This window comes from Oryctolagus cuniculus, chromosome 6, assembly GCF_051225735.1.
Source record: "Oryctolagus cuniculus isolate XC-2025 breed Fujian yellow rabbit chromosome 6, ASM5122573v1, whole genome shotgun sequence".
In the NCBI taxonomy this organism is placed as follows: domain Eukaryota; kingdom Metazoa; phylum Chordata; class Mammalia; order Lagomorpha; family Leporidae; genus Oryctolagus; species Oryctolagus cuniculus.
This window is the reverse complement of record NC_142872.1, coordinates 27,576,012-27,590,964: the sequence shown is the minus strand read 5'-3', so window position 1 is coordinate 27,590,964 and position 14,953 is coordinate 27,576,012. Positions and strand designations below refer to the sequence as shown.

Below are 14,953 nucleotides of genomic sequence, written 5' to 3'. Positions count from 1 at the left end.
GCCAGTGCCGTGGGAGGGCAGTGGAGGATGGCCTGGATGCTAGGGCCCCTGCACCCACACAGAAGACCGAAGGAGGCTCCCAGCTCTGGGTCAGCCCAGCTTCAGCTGCTGGAGCTATCTATGGAGTTAGCCAGCAGATCGAGGACCTTTCTTTCTGTCCCTTTCCATGTAGCTCTGCCTCTTGAATAAATAAAAATCTTAAAGTACTAGGCATGGGGAACACTATGGTATTATGTCTAACAGAATCCCAAATTCTGCTTTTTGGTTTTGTTTTGTTTTGTTCTGTCTGGGCCTTTTAACTGAATAATGGCCTGCCGGCATTGAAATAGGCAGTCTGCTTCATCCCAGTTTAGCACTTTTATCTTGTAGGGAAGTGCCCCCATAGACACCCAGAAATGCTGAATCAGGTACCTGGCATACCATCAACTAGTCAAAGGGTCATTATAAAATACCCATCACAAAAGGCAAAACCAAATCGTTTGGTTTTATTTTTAGTGTTCATCCCAAAAGTAACTTGTGATTTCTCTCTTCCTCTTTTCCTAATTGGCCTTAGCCATCTCAAAAGTTAATGTTTCTTAGGGTTGCACAAAGTTAAAAGAGCCTGGAATCAGCAAATTTTAACATCCAGAATCACCACTCCTACTCCGTTTAGTGTTACATTGCCACCTGGATGATTCCAGTTTTAACTGGGCTTCTGTTTATACCCTAGGTCTTTCCCACAGCATTCAGATAGCTGTGACTCCTGCTGAAAGCTCTGCCAAAGGCCTCTGACCACAGGCTTCATGTGCTCTGGTGTTTCCCCCTCTCTCAATTTATCTTGGCGGCCTTTACCTCCAGATTTCAACTTGGTTCACTCACTTTTTGCATAATGTTATGACCTATCATTAAATAAACCCTCCTCAAGTCCCTCTCATTTCCTATTTTCTTGTTCTCCTCTTTGGCCATGGTAGTATCAATTTATTGTAAAATGCAACCTCCATGAGTAACTTTGCTTCACTGCCGTTTCCCAGTGCCGAACACATACGCAAATCAGCATTCTCATCTCAGTATTGGAGACAACCTATGAAGAACCCAGTTAAAACTGCTGCTTGGAATGCTCACGTTCCTTAATGGGAGTGTTTGATATGAGTCCCAGCTCATTTGCTTTTCATCCAGTTTACCCTGAATGTGCATCCTGGGTGAAGGAGATGCTCAGTTTGGTCCCTGCCATCCATGTGGAAGACCCAGATGGAAGTTCCAGGCTCCTGGCTTCAGATGTCCCAGCCCTGGCTAATGGAAGATCTCTCTTTGCCTTTAAAATAAAAATGAAAATGTTTTTTAAAAATAGAAATGTAGCCTGCCTGAGGTTTTCCAGAACCAGTAAAGAAAATTATACTGACCAGAACAAACACCATCTTGGTCCATTTTGTGCTACTATAACAATATATGAAGGAAAAGGAGAGAGAGATCTGACTCCCCAGATGGTCACAACGGCTATGGCTGGGCCACGCTTGAACCAGGAGCCAGGAGCTTGAGCTTCAGATCTCCCTCGTGGGTGATAGAGACCCAAACACTTGGGTCATCTGCTGCTTTTCCTGGGCCATTAGCAAGGAGCTGGATCAGAAGTGGAGCAGCCAGGACTTGAACAGGGCCCATATGGAATACCAGCATTGCAGGTAGCTTTTCCCTCTACACTGGCCACCTATATGATCTTGAAAAAAATAAATGCTATTTAGACAGGTGGATTTTTTTTTCCAACTTTTGAAATTTACCAATCTAAGAACTCTAAGCATACTATCATGGGGGCCAGTGTTGTGGTGCAGGTTAATCTGTGCCACCAGCATCCCATATGGATGCCAGTTTGAGTCCCAGCTGCTCCTCTTCCAGTCCAGCTCTCTGCTGTGACCTGGAAAAGCAGAAGATGGCCGAAGTGCTTGGGCCCCTACACCCACACAGGAGACCGGGAAGATCACCTGGCTCCTGGCTTCAGATCAGTGCAGCTCCGGCTGTTGCTCTCTCTCTAACTCTGCCTTTCAAATAAATAAATAAATCTTAAATACCTCAGGACTGTGTTAGACAATTTTTCTGGGGAAATGATCCCTTGCTTTCAGTTGGTTTCTTGAAATAGTCTGTGACCTATACAGCTTCCCTATCTGGGAAATCAAATACCTTAGTAGCTTTACTGGCTTAAATTCAAGGGAAACCTTTCTGGTTCCTAACTGCTCCTGCCATCTGCCATCCACTCAATAATGTCTGCCTTGTGGTTTTTTGTTTTTGTTGTTGTTTGTTTTTTTTTACAGGCAGAGTTAGACAGAGAGGAAGGTCTTCCTTCCGTTGGTTCGCTCCCAGATGACTGCTACGGCCAGCGTGCTGCCACCGGCGCACCACGCCAATCCGGAGCCAGGAGCCAGGTGCTTCCTCCAGGTCTCCATGCAGGTGCAGGGCACAAGCACTTGGGCCATCCTCCACTGCCTTCCTGGGCCACAGCAGAGAGCTGGACTGGAAGAGGAGCAACCGGGACTAGAACCTGGGGTGCCAGCACCGCACATGGAGGATTAGCCTAGTGAGCCACGGCGCCGGCCCTATGTCTGCGTTTCTTAAGCATACTTGGTTTACCTACCTCCTCCATGAAGCCTGCCCCACTCAACCCACATCAACCATTACACTCAAATTGTCTTGTTAACTTCTTAACGTTCAAATTAGCAAGTTGGCTTTTTTTTAAAAAAAGATTTATTTATTTGAAAGGCAGACTTACAGGCAGATCATTTAAGTTCAGGGACTCAGGTTCAGGGTATTGCCCTTAGCAAATCTTTGTACAATCATCTCTTTTCTGCCTTCCCCATCTTGGCTATTCTTGAATTGGCCTTCATATTTGCAGCCAATTAATCTTATTCTTTGGACAAGAGTACTGTGGGTTTTTTTTTCTTTGTTTTGTTTTGCTTTTGACAGGCAGTTAGACAGAGAGACAGAGACAGAGAGAAAGGTCTTCCTTCCATTGGCTTACCCCCCAAATGACCGCTACGGCCAGAGCACTGTGCCAATTTGAAGCCAGGAGCCAGGTGCTTCTCCTGGTCTCCCATGTGGGTGCAGGGCCCAAGGACTCGGGCCATCCTCCACTGCCCTCCTGGGCCACAGCAGAGAGCTGGACCAGAAGAGGAACAGCCAGGACAGAATCGGCGCCCCAAACTGGGACTAGTACCCAGGGTGCTGGCGCCGCAGGCAGAGGATTAGCCTAGTGAGCTGTGGGGGCAGCCAAACAGTACCGTTCTTAATCTGTGCTTTCAGCATCAAAACTCACAATCCATCTCTAGTCTCCCTAAATTCCACACATTGGGAATATCACCTATGTCCCAATATTTAACAAGATTATCTAATGTCAGAGCCACAGAAGTAGTTCTGAGACCACTGTGAACAATTACAGAGAATCTGAGGCTAGAGGGATTATACAGTCTATCTTCACCATATAACAGTTTTAAAAATTCTGTATCACCCTTCTAACACACAAAGTTCTTCCTCAACACTGGATGGTCACAGTCCCATTTAAAAAGGCTCTGCCTTGCTGAAAGGACTAGGATTTCAGCTCCATTCCCCCAAAATCTCTTCTACTATTCATCACAGCCTTTGTCTCTAATGTACTGATTTCCAATTCTAAATGGTGAGATGATGAATTTGTACCTACTGGTCAATTGAGATTTGGGGGCTACAGTAAAATTGCCTAGGTCTACAATATCCTAAGAAACAAGTTTGATGAATTCAAAGGCTAAAAAGTGGCAATCCTATCTGGGATGTTACAATCTTACTTCCGTATGAATCACACAGAAAATAAACACACCTAAATAGACCTAAAGCAACGCCACAAACACAAACCTAACAAGTAGGAAAGACAGACCAAGGCAACCTAACACCAGGAACTGAGACAAGGGAAATGAAGTAGGGAAAAAGTTGGGACACACTGTAGTCTGTAAACAGTGTTTACAACTATTTTAAAAGATGTCACTACAGGTCTCCGCCTGTAGTACTATGCCTGCTCAAATCCCAGCTGCACCACTTCCAATCCAGCTCCCTGGTAATGGCCTAGGAAAGCAGTAGATGGCCCAAGTGCTCGGGTCCTGAACCCACATGGGAGACCTGGAAGAAGCTCCTGGTTTTGGAACGGCCCAGCTCCGGCTGTTGCAGCCATTTGGGAAGTGACCCAGCAGATGGACGATCTTTCTCTCTTTCTCCCTCTGTCTCTGTAACTCTGCCTTTCAAATAAATAAATTTTTAGGGGCCAGCGCTGTGGCACAGTGGGTTAAAGCCCTGGCCTGAAGCGCTGGAATCCCATATGGGCGCCAGTTCTAGAACTGGCTGCTCCTCTCCCGATCCACCTCTCTGCTATGGCCTGAGAAAAGCAGTAGAAGATGGCCCAAGTCCTTGGGCCCCTGTACCCCTGTGGGACACCCGGAAGAAGCTCTTGGCTCCTGGCTTCAGATCAGCGCAGCTCCGGCTGTTGCAGCCATCTGGGGAATGAACCAGTGGATGGAAGACCTCTCTCTGTAACTCTGTCTTTCAAATAAAATAAATGTTTTATAAGTAAATAAATCTTTAAAAAAATAAGTACAGTGAGCGGTACACAGTAGTGCGATATTAAAAAACCAATGAACACACACTGAAAACTATTCAACCTAAGAGATTTCTTCCTGTGAATTCATTTCCTGGGAGAGGGATAAGCTCAACAGAAGTGTATCCCATCCCAATAGAATATAGATAATTAAGTCAGTGCATGATAAACTGCACTGGCCACTGAACTTGGAGACTGGAAGCTATAAACTAGCTGTATGAGCAATTCCCTTTCACTTTTCTTTGCCACAGATTTCCTATGTATGAAATGGGGATAATACCCCACCTCCAAAGTGTCGGCAAAGAAAACATGCAAAATATTCAAGGCCCCCATACAAATCCAGTTGCATGACTGACCTCACATAAGCCAACCTCAACGTTAATAGGCCCTGATGAAATTCTGAATCATGCCCCCCAAAGAGGAAGTGGCTCCTCACCTCTGCCACGCCAGTAAATGTCATCATTTCGGTACTCTGGGCGCCATTCTTGCTCTTCCTCATCCTCCACATCCAATCCACCAACCAGTCCTGCATACTGTAGCCCTCATACACCCTGTATCATTACCCATGCCCTCCACTGCCACCCTGGACAAGGTTACAATCCTCTCAGTGGAGACTGAAGTAGCCAAAACGGTCTCTAAGCTTCCACTTTTGCTCTCTCCACCCCACGCGAGGGCTCTACCCACGGAAAAGAAGCCAGACTCCCAAACCCTGACTTAAAAAGGGCCCTGATATTTCTCTGCCGCTTCTCCACAGCACTCTCCCCATTCCTGACCTCCCTGCGGCACACTGTCTCGTCTGTCGTCCCTCAAACGGGGAGGCTCCCTCTGGACAAACTCCTACTTAGCTTGTGGGTCTCATTTCACAGTTGGGTCCCCTGTCACAAACTCTCAGACCACCTTGAAGCACTTAAGCATCCGCTCATTTTATTACACAAAAGTATAAAGTCGCAAACAGTTATAAATGCACCTAGACCCTACTAACGGTCACCTGTTTCGTTCACCCCTGAATCCCCAGGAAATCAGGATCTAGTACCCCGTCTGAACTAAAATATATATGTGCACGAATGCCAAGTGCAGTGAGAGGAGGCACAAAGCAGCCTAGCTCCGTAAGACAAGCACTAACTCGGTTTGCTTCAACATCCAGCAGCTCAGACCCAACCACTCACGGGGTCCGATGCCTCAAGTCGCCTACCTCCGGCAGCCCCTGTTTCTTCAACCCCACAAAGTCCCAAGCACTGCGGCCACAGGCAACATGCCGGTTTCGCTCCTGCGGGTGAGAGTCCACTCTGGAGCCGGACAGGCCCCTATTCCGAATCGCTGGTCGAGACGGAACATTTGTTGGCGCAGCCGTGACGCACTCAGGCCAGAGCACTTCGTCACCGATGAAGCCGCGAGGCTTGAAGGGCTTACTTTGAAGGCTCCTCGGCCGCCATTCCCCACCGCGCGCGTCCGGACCCGAGGGTCCAGCTTTGCGTCGCAGAGCTTCAGACGCCCACTTCTGTTCAGAAGAGGGACGCAGAAGATGATGACTCCGGCGTCTCGCCCTTTAAGAACCCCCATACAACTGGCGGGGCGCTGGATAAACCCTCGCGAGAGCCGCCCGCTTCCTCTTGCTTCCTCCTCTCAGTTTGCCGGGCCGGAAGAAAGGCGGCACCTCCAGCCCCCCGGCCTCTACCTCACAAGACAGCGCGGCCCCCGCTGCGACCAATCAGCGTGCTCATTGTAGGCCGCGGCGCCGAGAACCAATGGAAAGTCGCGGCGCGCGCAGCGCCTCCCTTCGTCCGCACCGGCCCCCTCCCTTCCGCCCGCCGCCTTCCACTCCGCCTCTGGCGGAGGAAGTGATGTCACAGGCCCCATGTGAGCGGATTGCAACACATGCAGCTGCCTGGAGAGAGGGAGCCGGTGTCCTACGTCAGAGCCGCCGCCGCGGAGCCGCCGCCGGGGAGGAGCAGCCGCTGCCGCCCAGGACTGGGCCCTTAGGTAAGTCAGCGGAAGGGAGAGCCCAGCGACCTACGCGGCGGTCCGCGCGGGGTGGGGAGAGGAGGGCCTCTCGGGGGCGGCGAGGAAGGGGGCCGCTCTGCCCCAGCGGCGGCGCTAACTCTGTGGTCTTGGTGTCTCCGGGCCCCGCCGGGCCGCTCTAGGGAGGAGGAGGCGAGAAGATGGCGGACGACCCCAGTGCTGCCGACAGGAACGTGGAAATCTGGAAGATCAAGAAGCTCATTAAGAGCTTGGAGGCGGCCCGCGGGTGAGCGCCGCGTCCGGCCCCCCCGTGCCCTCTTGGTTCCCGGACCCCTCAGGATGGCCGCCCCCGCGCCGCATGGCCGGATGAGGAGAACCAGGCACTAGCCAACTCCCGCCTTCTGGACCTCCGGGTAGTAGCCCCTGACGCCGGGGCCGAGGGTCGGCGCGGTTGGCCTGAATAGGGGTTCTTCCCCCGCTTGGGGGTAAGGGGCCCGCGCTCCCGGGGCTCAGACCGCTCGGCCCCCCTCGTGATATTACACTGCTACTTTTGTACCCCTCTCGGGCCCTCAAATCCAACTCCTTACTCGTCAGGCTTCAGGTGCTGCCGGCCGAGTCGGGTGCTGCTGGGGGAAAGGGCTCGGCCTTCCTTTCCGATCGCCTTTCCCTGATTTCCTCTCTCCGTCTCCCTTCATGCCCTTAAGCAGGGCCTCATTAAAATGGCCACCCCCTCCTGGGCTCCTTAGGCCCGGGTGTGTGAAGTTTAGATGGGACGGGACGGGGAGTGACCGGAGACATCCTCCTCCTGACTCCCTTGATTTCTCTGGGTCTTCCACCTTCCCTGAGATGACTTCCGCAAGTCCTCTCCTTACGCCTGGAGCTTCCTGGTTTCAGCTCTTCCAAGACCCGCCTATAAATTGAAACTGCCAGCGTGTGCGGGATGGAGGGTGGGTAGGATAGGTTTTGGCTGATGATCTGGGTGTGTATGTGCCGGACGGAGGAGTCCCTGTTGGCCTTTTTCTGGAACTTTGAGGATGTCACTGGAGAGGTGCTTGATGTACTGATGCTTGTTAAATTCAGAACTGAATTAAGTGGGCTGTGAGTCTCCACTTGAAAGTTTTGATAACAAACTGTAGGTGTGTCCATTGTGGGAAGAGTAGGCTAGATTAAAATTAACCGTGTTTTTTTTTTTTTTTTTTAACGTTGCTCATTTAAGGAAGGTGTGCCAATGGTGTTCTTGTTTCCTCAGTTTACTACTTTATTTTGTCCCTTTCCCAGACATAGAAACCTTTTACTTACAGGGTCGTTTCCCCCTCCCTCCCCAAAAAAGTGTTTGGAACATTTTGTATTGATATTTCTGAGCATTCTTAGAATAATTAGTGGTTTGTCCCAGGCCATGTGTAAAGTTGATTTCAGCCCAAGAATTAGACATTTTGGGTTTTGGCCCAGGTTTGTCATTGAGAGGTAGATTTGCAATGGTGGGATGACCAGATGACCACCTCTCCCAGCTCTTTATTATTTTTTGAAACCATGTGCTTAATTCTACTGAAAGCCCAGGGTTAACAGGCTGGTTTTGCTGTGGTGTGTCGTTCTTAATAAATTAGCAGTGAGCGGTTCTGTGACTTGGACTTTTGCTCACTCCATTGGTGTGCTGGAGAAATTAACATGAACTGAAGGTAACAACTCATTTTTTGTTCCTTAGGTTTTTCTTTGGATTTGATAGAACATTCACACCGACTTAGTGATCTAACAGGAACTTGTGCCATATAATAGAGTGAATAATTACTCCCAAATGTGAGAATCAGGTTCAGGAAGGGTAATATAGGTCATGACCCATTATAATACATTACCCGGAATTAGCCAGGTTCCTTTGTTTCACTTGGAGCTTCTGTTGTGTTATTTGAACTGTTCATTGACTTTTACAGATTGTTGTGTTTAAAGTTGGATGTCACCTGTGAATTTATTCTTGTGACTTTAGAGACAGGTTCATAGTTACAATTTGCATTGTATTCTTTGAAAAGCAGTTTAAAATATTAATTTGCCACTGTAATTTGCTTGTTGTCTGAGTGAAGAAACATTCACAATAACACTGCTTAATAAATAACAGCATTCCTTTCTACTGCTTGATGAAGGAAGCTCATTCTTAAATTTACTCCTAGGCATATTACATAGTGACTCTGAAACTTTTAAAACCCTCTTTAAAGCTTTTGAAAACTTTTTATCTTTTTGGTTAGCCAGGTTTGGTAAAGCTTAAAGAATGCCAAAAGTGAAAGTTTTTAGGCATGATTTGTCTTCCAAGTGATAGAGTTTAAACATTTTAGACAGGATTTAACTCTAAAATTTCTGGGAGATGTTCGTCTAAATAAATAAGTCATGTTTTACTTTGCTTTTAGTTAGGATTTGGTTGCATCTTGATCCCACATGAAAATCTGAAAGCTTGGCCATCTCTGGGTATTGATTGGGAAGTTAGAAGTTTATTCTGTGGCTCAGAAGTTTACTATTATACATCAGTTTCTTCTGGGAAATAGCAAGATTGTATTTTCATTGACTTGATTTTCATAGCGTACAATGAGAAGTATTTCTCAATACTAAGATATTTTTAGGACAATTGTATTGGACTTTTAAAGACAAACGATGGTGAAATAAATCCTGCCTGCTGGTGTTTATGGGGTACCATGTGGGTTTCAGGAACAGACTGAGGTTGTGTTTAATCATGATTATTAGCACAAGGCACTGAAGCTTGGTGATGGGTTATCAGAACTGTTTTAGAAGTGTAAAAGCGCATTTTTCTTCCTCTTGTCCCCCAAGCAGTGTGGAATTATGGATATGAGAATCAAGGATTGGTTTATTTTTAATACTAGCTATGAAAGTCTGTTAGAATAAATAATTTGAGATTAAGGTTGTCACAATATAATCGTCTCGATACATAACGAAAACAATGTAGCTTTAAAAAGGACCACCTGCAAAATAGACTTACAGAGTACATCTGAACAGAGTCAAGTACCCAGGCAGAATAATTTTTTGAGGACTTAGTATGTTGTAGGCGCTGTTGTAAGCTGTGCTTTGTGTCATTTAATCTCACAACAGTATGTACTGCCACCATTTGACAAGACAGCTGAGGCTGAGAGGTTAGAAAAATTAATGTCCAAAATGTCACAAAAATGATAGAGTCCAAAACTTGATCCACTGTGCTACACCATATGTATTTACTCAAAAAATATAAAGCTAGATTTACTCATTTCAATCTGAGCTATAATAAACTATATTTTATTATGTCTGTGGAAGATCATTTAATAGGGATCAAATTATTAAAATGGGGAGTTTACTAGTATTTGTTTTTTTTAACTAGCAATATGCTTAATCTTTTTTGAGTTGAAGTGAATATACTTACCTGCCTTGTTTCATATAAGACCAGTGAGTATTAGTGTGTGCTGGTTAATTCTACTATATGTAAGCCCCACTTAAAGTGGGTGGTAGTTTGTCCCTGTTTATGGTTGGCTTAGAAAGACAAAACCAGAACTAGAGTAAAACTGTGGATTTGGGTGTCTTAAATAAGGAAATAAAACAGGTGAACATGTGTTACAAGAAAGATAGATGGGGATTTTTTTTCCTCTGTTGTGTTTTTTGAGTAGTCCAGAAGTAGCCCCAGAAATAGTGTTGAAAGCTTTATAGTTTGCAGGTAATAAAATCACGACCAGAGCCTGTTCTAACCAAGGACAGCAGAGAATGTGATAAAGAAAGTGTTATTTTGGGTTAAGTTGTGTCTAGGTGATATTTTTTTACTTATCTTCTCTAGTATATATTTCAAGTATAAATTGTCAATAGAAATAGAAATAACCTGATTATATGTAACTCTTTTCCTGCCCCCACATATAACCATTTAAAGACTCTGTACAGACAGCTCACATTATGTTGAATTAAAAGTTAATTGAGATCATTAACTTCTTTAAATCTTAGATAAATAAGGTAAACAGATTATATGGGTTTTGTTAAACCTTATTAGGTTTTTTTTTTTTTTTGAGATTTATTTATTTGAAAGTCAGAGTTACACAGAGAGAGAAGAGGCAGAGAGAGAGAGAGAGTTCTTCCATCCGATGGTTCACTCCCCAATTGGCCGCAATGGCGGGAGCTGCGCCAATCCGAAACCAGGAGCCAAGAGCTCTTCCAGGGCTCTCACGTGAGTGCAGGGGCCCAAGGACTTGGGCCATCTTCTATTGCTTTCCCAGGCCACAGCAGAGAGCTGGATCAGAAGTGGAGCAGCTGGGTTTCGAACAAACACCCATATGGAATACTGGCACTTTAGGCCAGGGCATTAACCTGCTGCACCACAGCACCAGCCCCTGGATTTTTTAAAATCTATATAATTTGTGTAAGTTGAAGTATGCTAAATGTTTTTGCTTCCCCATGTGAACATTGTTGATAGAATATTCACCTAAATGATGATACAAGGAATGTTGTCAAATCACTATACTACAGGTACTTTTTAAACTTTGACATCTGGATATCCTTGTAGGGCTAGTTGTAACTAAATTGATACCTTGTAGTCTTTCATACAGATTTCTGGACCATTCAAGGTTTAGACTCTTAAGACTTTTTTTTCCTGTCTTCTGTTTTAGCTTTTTCCCCAATCACTGATAGTTAGATAAAAGACCATTTGAGAGAAAAGTCAAATATTAGAATGTTACAAGTTTTGTGAGAAAGATGATTCTGGACCCCGTAACTACAGAGCTCTTGGTGGTCTCTAACTTATGAGCTGTTTGAAGCTGTGGGAAGTTATTCTTTTCAAGCCTGGGTTTCCATAAGCGTAACTATGGACCATGATCTTGGATTGGGTGGTAACAGTCATGAAAATATGAGTTAAAAATGAGGAAAGACTGTATAAAGGGTAGAGAGATGAGAGTATACGTGATAGTTTGTGGTACTGTTCCTCAGTTTCCCCCAAGTGTCATAAGCTGCCTGCCTCTACTCAGAGCTAGTTCTAATACCCATTGTATTTTGGCTTGGTATTCTGCACACTGTGGACCTAATGAACAATTACTCTCTTTGAATTTCAACTCTTGACAGGCTTCTCATTGTAATAGCAGATACACTTACCCTTCCAGTGAAGGAAGGCTTACTCTGGACACACTCCTAGGTAAGCAAGAGAACCTAATTAGAATGCCAGTTAAGGCAGAATACAATGTAGGTTATGGACTTGTCCTGTCTTTTACACGTACACCAGTTGGATCCGTTTCACAGAGGGCCTTTTTTCTTTGAATTTGCGGTTAATAATATGCAAAGCACAGCACAGCCACCTATGTTCGGAATATTTGGTTTGAGAAAACTTCAGGTGTCAGCTTTGCAGCCCTGCTAAATGGTCTTAGATGCTATTTGAAGAAGGAGAAGGAGAAATTGGCCTTTCTACTGCTGAATCTGTCCAGCTGGGAACTTGAACAACAAATTTCTTCTTGAGTCCAGCCTGTTTTCCAGGGATCTCAGAATAGAATCTTCTCCTAGGATACATTCTGTAGGTGTGTCTTAATTCTTCAGCACCAGCCTGCTACTTAGCGAAGGGATTGGGGCGCTTCGGGGTTCTTTTCCAGCAGGTTAGAAATTATGAGGTTTCTCCCTGGGGCACTCTCTTGAGCATGATGAAGCTCATTCTGATAACAGCTATATCTTATTCTGTTGGACACACTTTGGACCCTTGCCTACTGTCTTCATTGTCATATCTTTCCCTCCAGGTTCAGGGCTTGACATTTTCAGATCACCTTTAGAAGAATGATCCTAGTCAAAGCACATCTAGCTATTTTCCCCCAAACACATGTAGGTGAAAAATGAAGCTCATAAATGTGTTTTTACTGTTAGCTGGTTTCTGTGCGTTAACCACTAGACATTTTGGAAGAAGTCTGTAATAAAATTAGAACATGGTCTGCTACATAATGCTGGAGTGCTAATAAACCATATATAGCCTCATATTCCTACGCACACAAAAGCAAAGCACATAGTGAAGGGGGTTTCACAGGATTGGGGTCTTGAGTGAGGTGTTCATCGTTGTCAAAAAGGAAAAGAGATTGTTGTGTAACTATTCAGGCAAAATGTAGCAGATTTCCTAGGCAAGGCAAGCCAGTGTTACAAAGTGTTACTTTGAGCATTAGTTCTGTTTGGCTGATACAGTAACTTTGATACAGTGATGGAGTGGAACTGTCACTGATCTGCAACTTTGAACTGATTGAAAATCATTCTCAATTAAGTGCCAGCTAGCCTAAAAGTATATTGAAAAGCTTTGTGTTAGTTGATGGTAAGCTGTCAGGGAATTGAAATAGTGCAGAACATTTGTACATACGTGCTTTGTTGGTAAAGTTGGCATGGCAAAATTTAAGGCAATCTTAACACAACTTTTTCAGCCTAAACTTACAGGAAATGAATATGTACTTGTATTTATCCCCAAGCATTAATGCCTTTATATCTCTGGTATTTTTAGCTTTTTACTGAAAAGAATTCCTTTTTCTTGATGTGCGACACTATTTTGTGGTCTTACTAACTTGTTGAACAAAGTAGAGCCTCAGTAAAGACACAGGGTTAGAAGTTCAGACGTGAGATATATGTTAATCAAATGCTGAAACTAGTTTTCTGAAGATAATAGCATGTTCTTAACACTGTGTAGGGAAAGCTATTACCTGTGCATGTAAGAAGAATTTGAAGTACAGAGAAAGTAACTGTCTAATATCACAGCCTACTAAGTGGCAGTGCTAGATTCTGTTGCCACTCTTCTGATTTCAAAACCTAACTGACCCTAACTTGTACTATACTACCTTGTTCTTTGGAAACTGTTTCTTTTACTGAATAGAAACATTTCTTACCCACTTCTGAAAGGGAGACTCCTGTCCAGAGAGACTTGTAATTTACTAGGGGGAGCAGGTGTGCTGAAACCCAGAGGCAAAGTTGGAAGGAAAATAGACATGCTATTTGTACTTCTACCCTAGGAAGAACATCAGTGGTGAGGGAAATAACTTGTTGCCAAATCGCTCTCCAGAAGCTCATTTGTGTATTAAAAAGGTTAACAAGAAGGCAGTGACTTTTGCCTTATAGAAAAGTATTTCCATAGTGGTCAAGGAAGAAAAAGACTCTATCATTTGTAGGATCCCATATAGAACATTGGTAGTATGACCCTAACTCAACTGTGTTTGCGTTTCCTGGCTCTGCACTGTTAGGAAAACACGAAAGAAATTTTCCACCCTTTGCTCCTCCTCAGTGGAATATTCCACTAGGCTAGTTTTGTAAAATTCTTTTATTTACTTTTTCTAAGATAAAGTCAGTGCCTATAATTGTAGAAAAAATGTTCCACCAGAAGTGTACTTTGTGTTAGATGGCTGCCTAATCTTTGTGTTTTTGGAGATAAAACACTTTAATAAAAATTTCTATTAAGTATCTGCTGAAAATTGTTGAGACATCGGAGTTACTCTGAATCCTGTGATAGAGGCTACTTTAATGTTTCAGAAAGTTCTTGGTACCTTTCCCATCTGTTAATAGCATCAGACCCTAAAGTTAATTGCTTGAGCCAATTTCAGGTAACTTTCATAGGTCCTTTGAACAGTAACAAAATTATTCTTTCTAGTGCTTCTTTCTTTATAGATTTATCTATTTATTTAAAAGTCCAAGTTACTGAGAGATCTTCCATCCACTGGTTCACTTTCCAGATGACCACAGCAACCAGGCTGAAGCCAGGAACTTCTTCCAGGTCTCCCACATGGTTAGCAGGGCCCAAGCACCTGGGCCTTCTTCCACTGCTTTTCCCAGGCCGTCAGCAGGGAGCTGGATTGGAAGTGGAGAAACTCGGATACAAACCAGTGCCCATAGGGGATGCCAGCTTTGCAGGTGGTGGCATTACTCCCTATGCCACTACACCAGCCCCAAGGGAAATCTTCCATCTACTGGTTCATTCCTCAAATGGCCGCAATGGCCAGGGCTGGGCCAGGCTAAAGTCAGGAGCCTGGAACTCCATTCAGGTCTCCCATGTGGGTGTCAGGAACCCAAGTACTTGGACCATTTTCTGCTGCATTCCTGGGTGCTTTATTAGGTAGCTGGATTAGAAATTGGGCAGCTGGGAAGTGAACCGGCACTCCTATGGTATGCTGCTGTCACAGGCGACGGCTTAACCTGCTGTGCCACAATTTTGAGCCTTCTAACCAAGCTCTTTAAACAAGGCAACTCCTTGTATAAAGGTATGTCTGCCTCCTAACCTATCACTTAATGATGGCAGTAGCAGTGATGGAGAAGGACATCACAGTGAATTTCAATGAAGTAAAAAGACGTGAAAGTGTTGGTCTTGTTAGGGTAAAAACTAAAGTGTAAAAAACACAGCTTTACGCAGTGCGCCAGCCGCGGCGGCCATTGGAGGGTGAACCAACGGCAAAGGAAGACCTTTCTCTGTCT

The 14,953-nt window shown here is 44.8% G+C and overlaps 1 protein-coding gene and 2 long non-coding RNA genes across 4 annotated transcripts in view; 1 reads left to right on the top strand and 2 right to left on the bottom strand.

Annotated features, from left to right (window-relative positions):
• LOC149126068 (uncharacterized) overlaps window positions 1-6,136 on the bottom strand; it is a 69,532-nt gene extending 63,396 nt beyond the window's left edge. Inside the window, exon 1 of the long non-coding RNA XR_016236169.1 lies at window positions 5,772-6,136. This is a non-coding gene — a long non-coding RNA (uncharacterized LOC149126068). The remainder of the gene's footprint in view (window positions 1-5,771) is intronic.
• A 378-nt stretch (window positions 6,137-6,514) lies between these two features.
• ETF1 (eukaryotic translation termination factor 1) overlaps window positions 6,515-14,953 on the top strand; it is a 33,422-nt gene continuing 24,983 nt past the window's right edge. The window contains 2 exon segments of the mRNA NM_001082767.1: window positions 6,515-6,559; window positions 6,721-6,824. Of these exon segments, the coding sequence (NP_001076236.1) occupies window positions 6,739-6,824 (86 nt within the window). The 5' untranslated portion in view covers window positions 6,515-6,559; window positions 6,721-6,738.
• LOC103347881 (uncharacterized) overlaps window positions 13,794-14,953 on the bottom strand; it is a 38,424-nt gene continuing 37,264 nt past the window's right edge. The window contains exon 5 of one of the 2 annotated variants that reach the window (XR_016236167.1): window positions 13,794-14,332. This is a non-coding gene — a long non-coding RNA (uncharacterized LOC103347881). The remainder of the gene's footprint in view (window positions 14,333-14,953) is intronic. The other variant, XR_016236166.1, reaches the window with a different exon arrangement.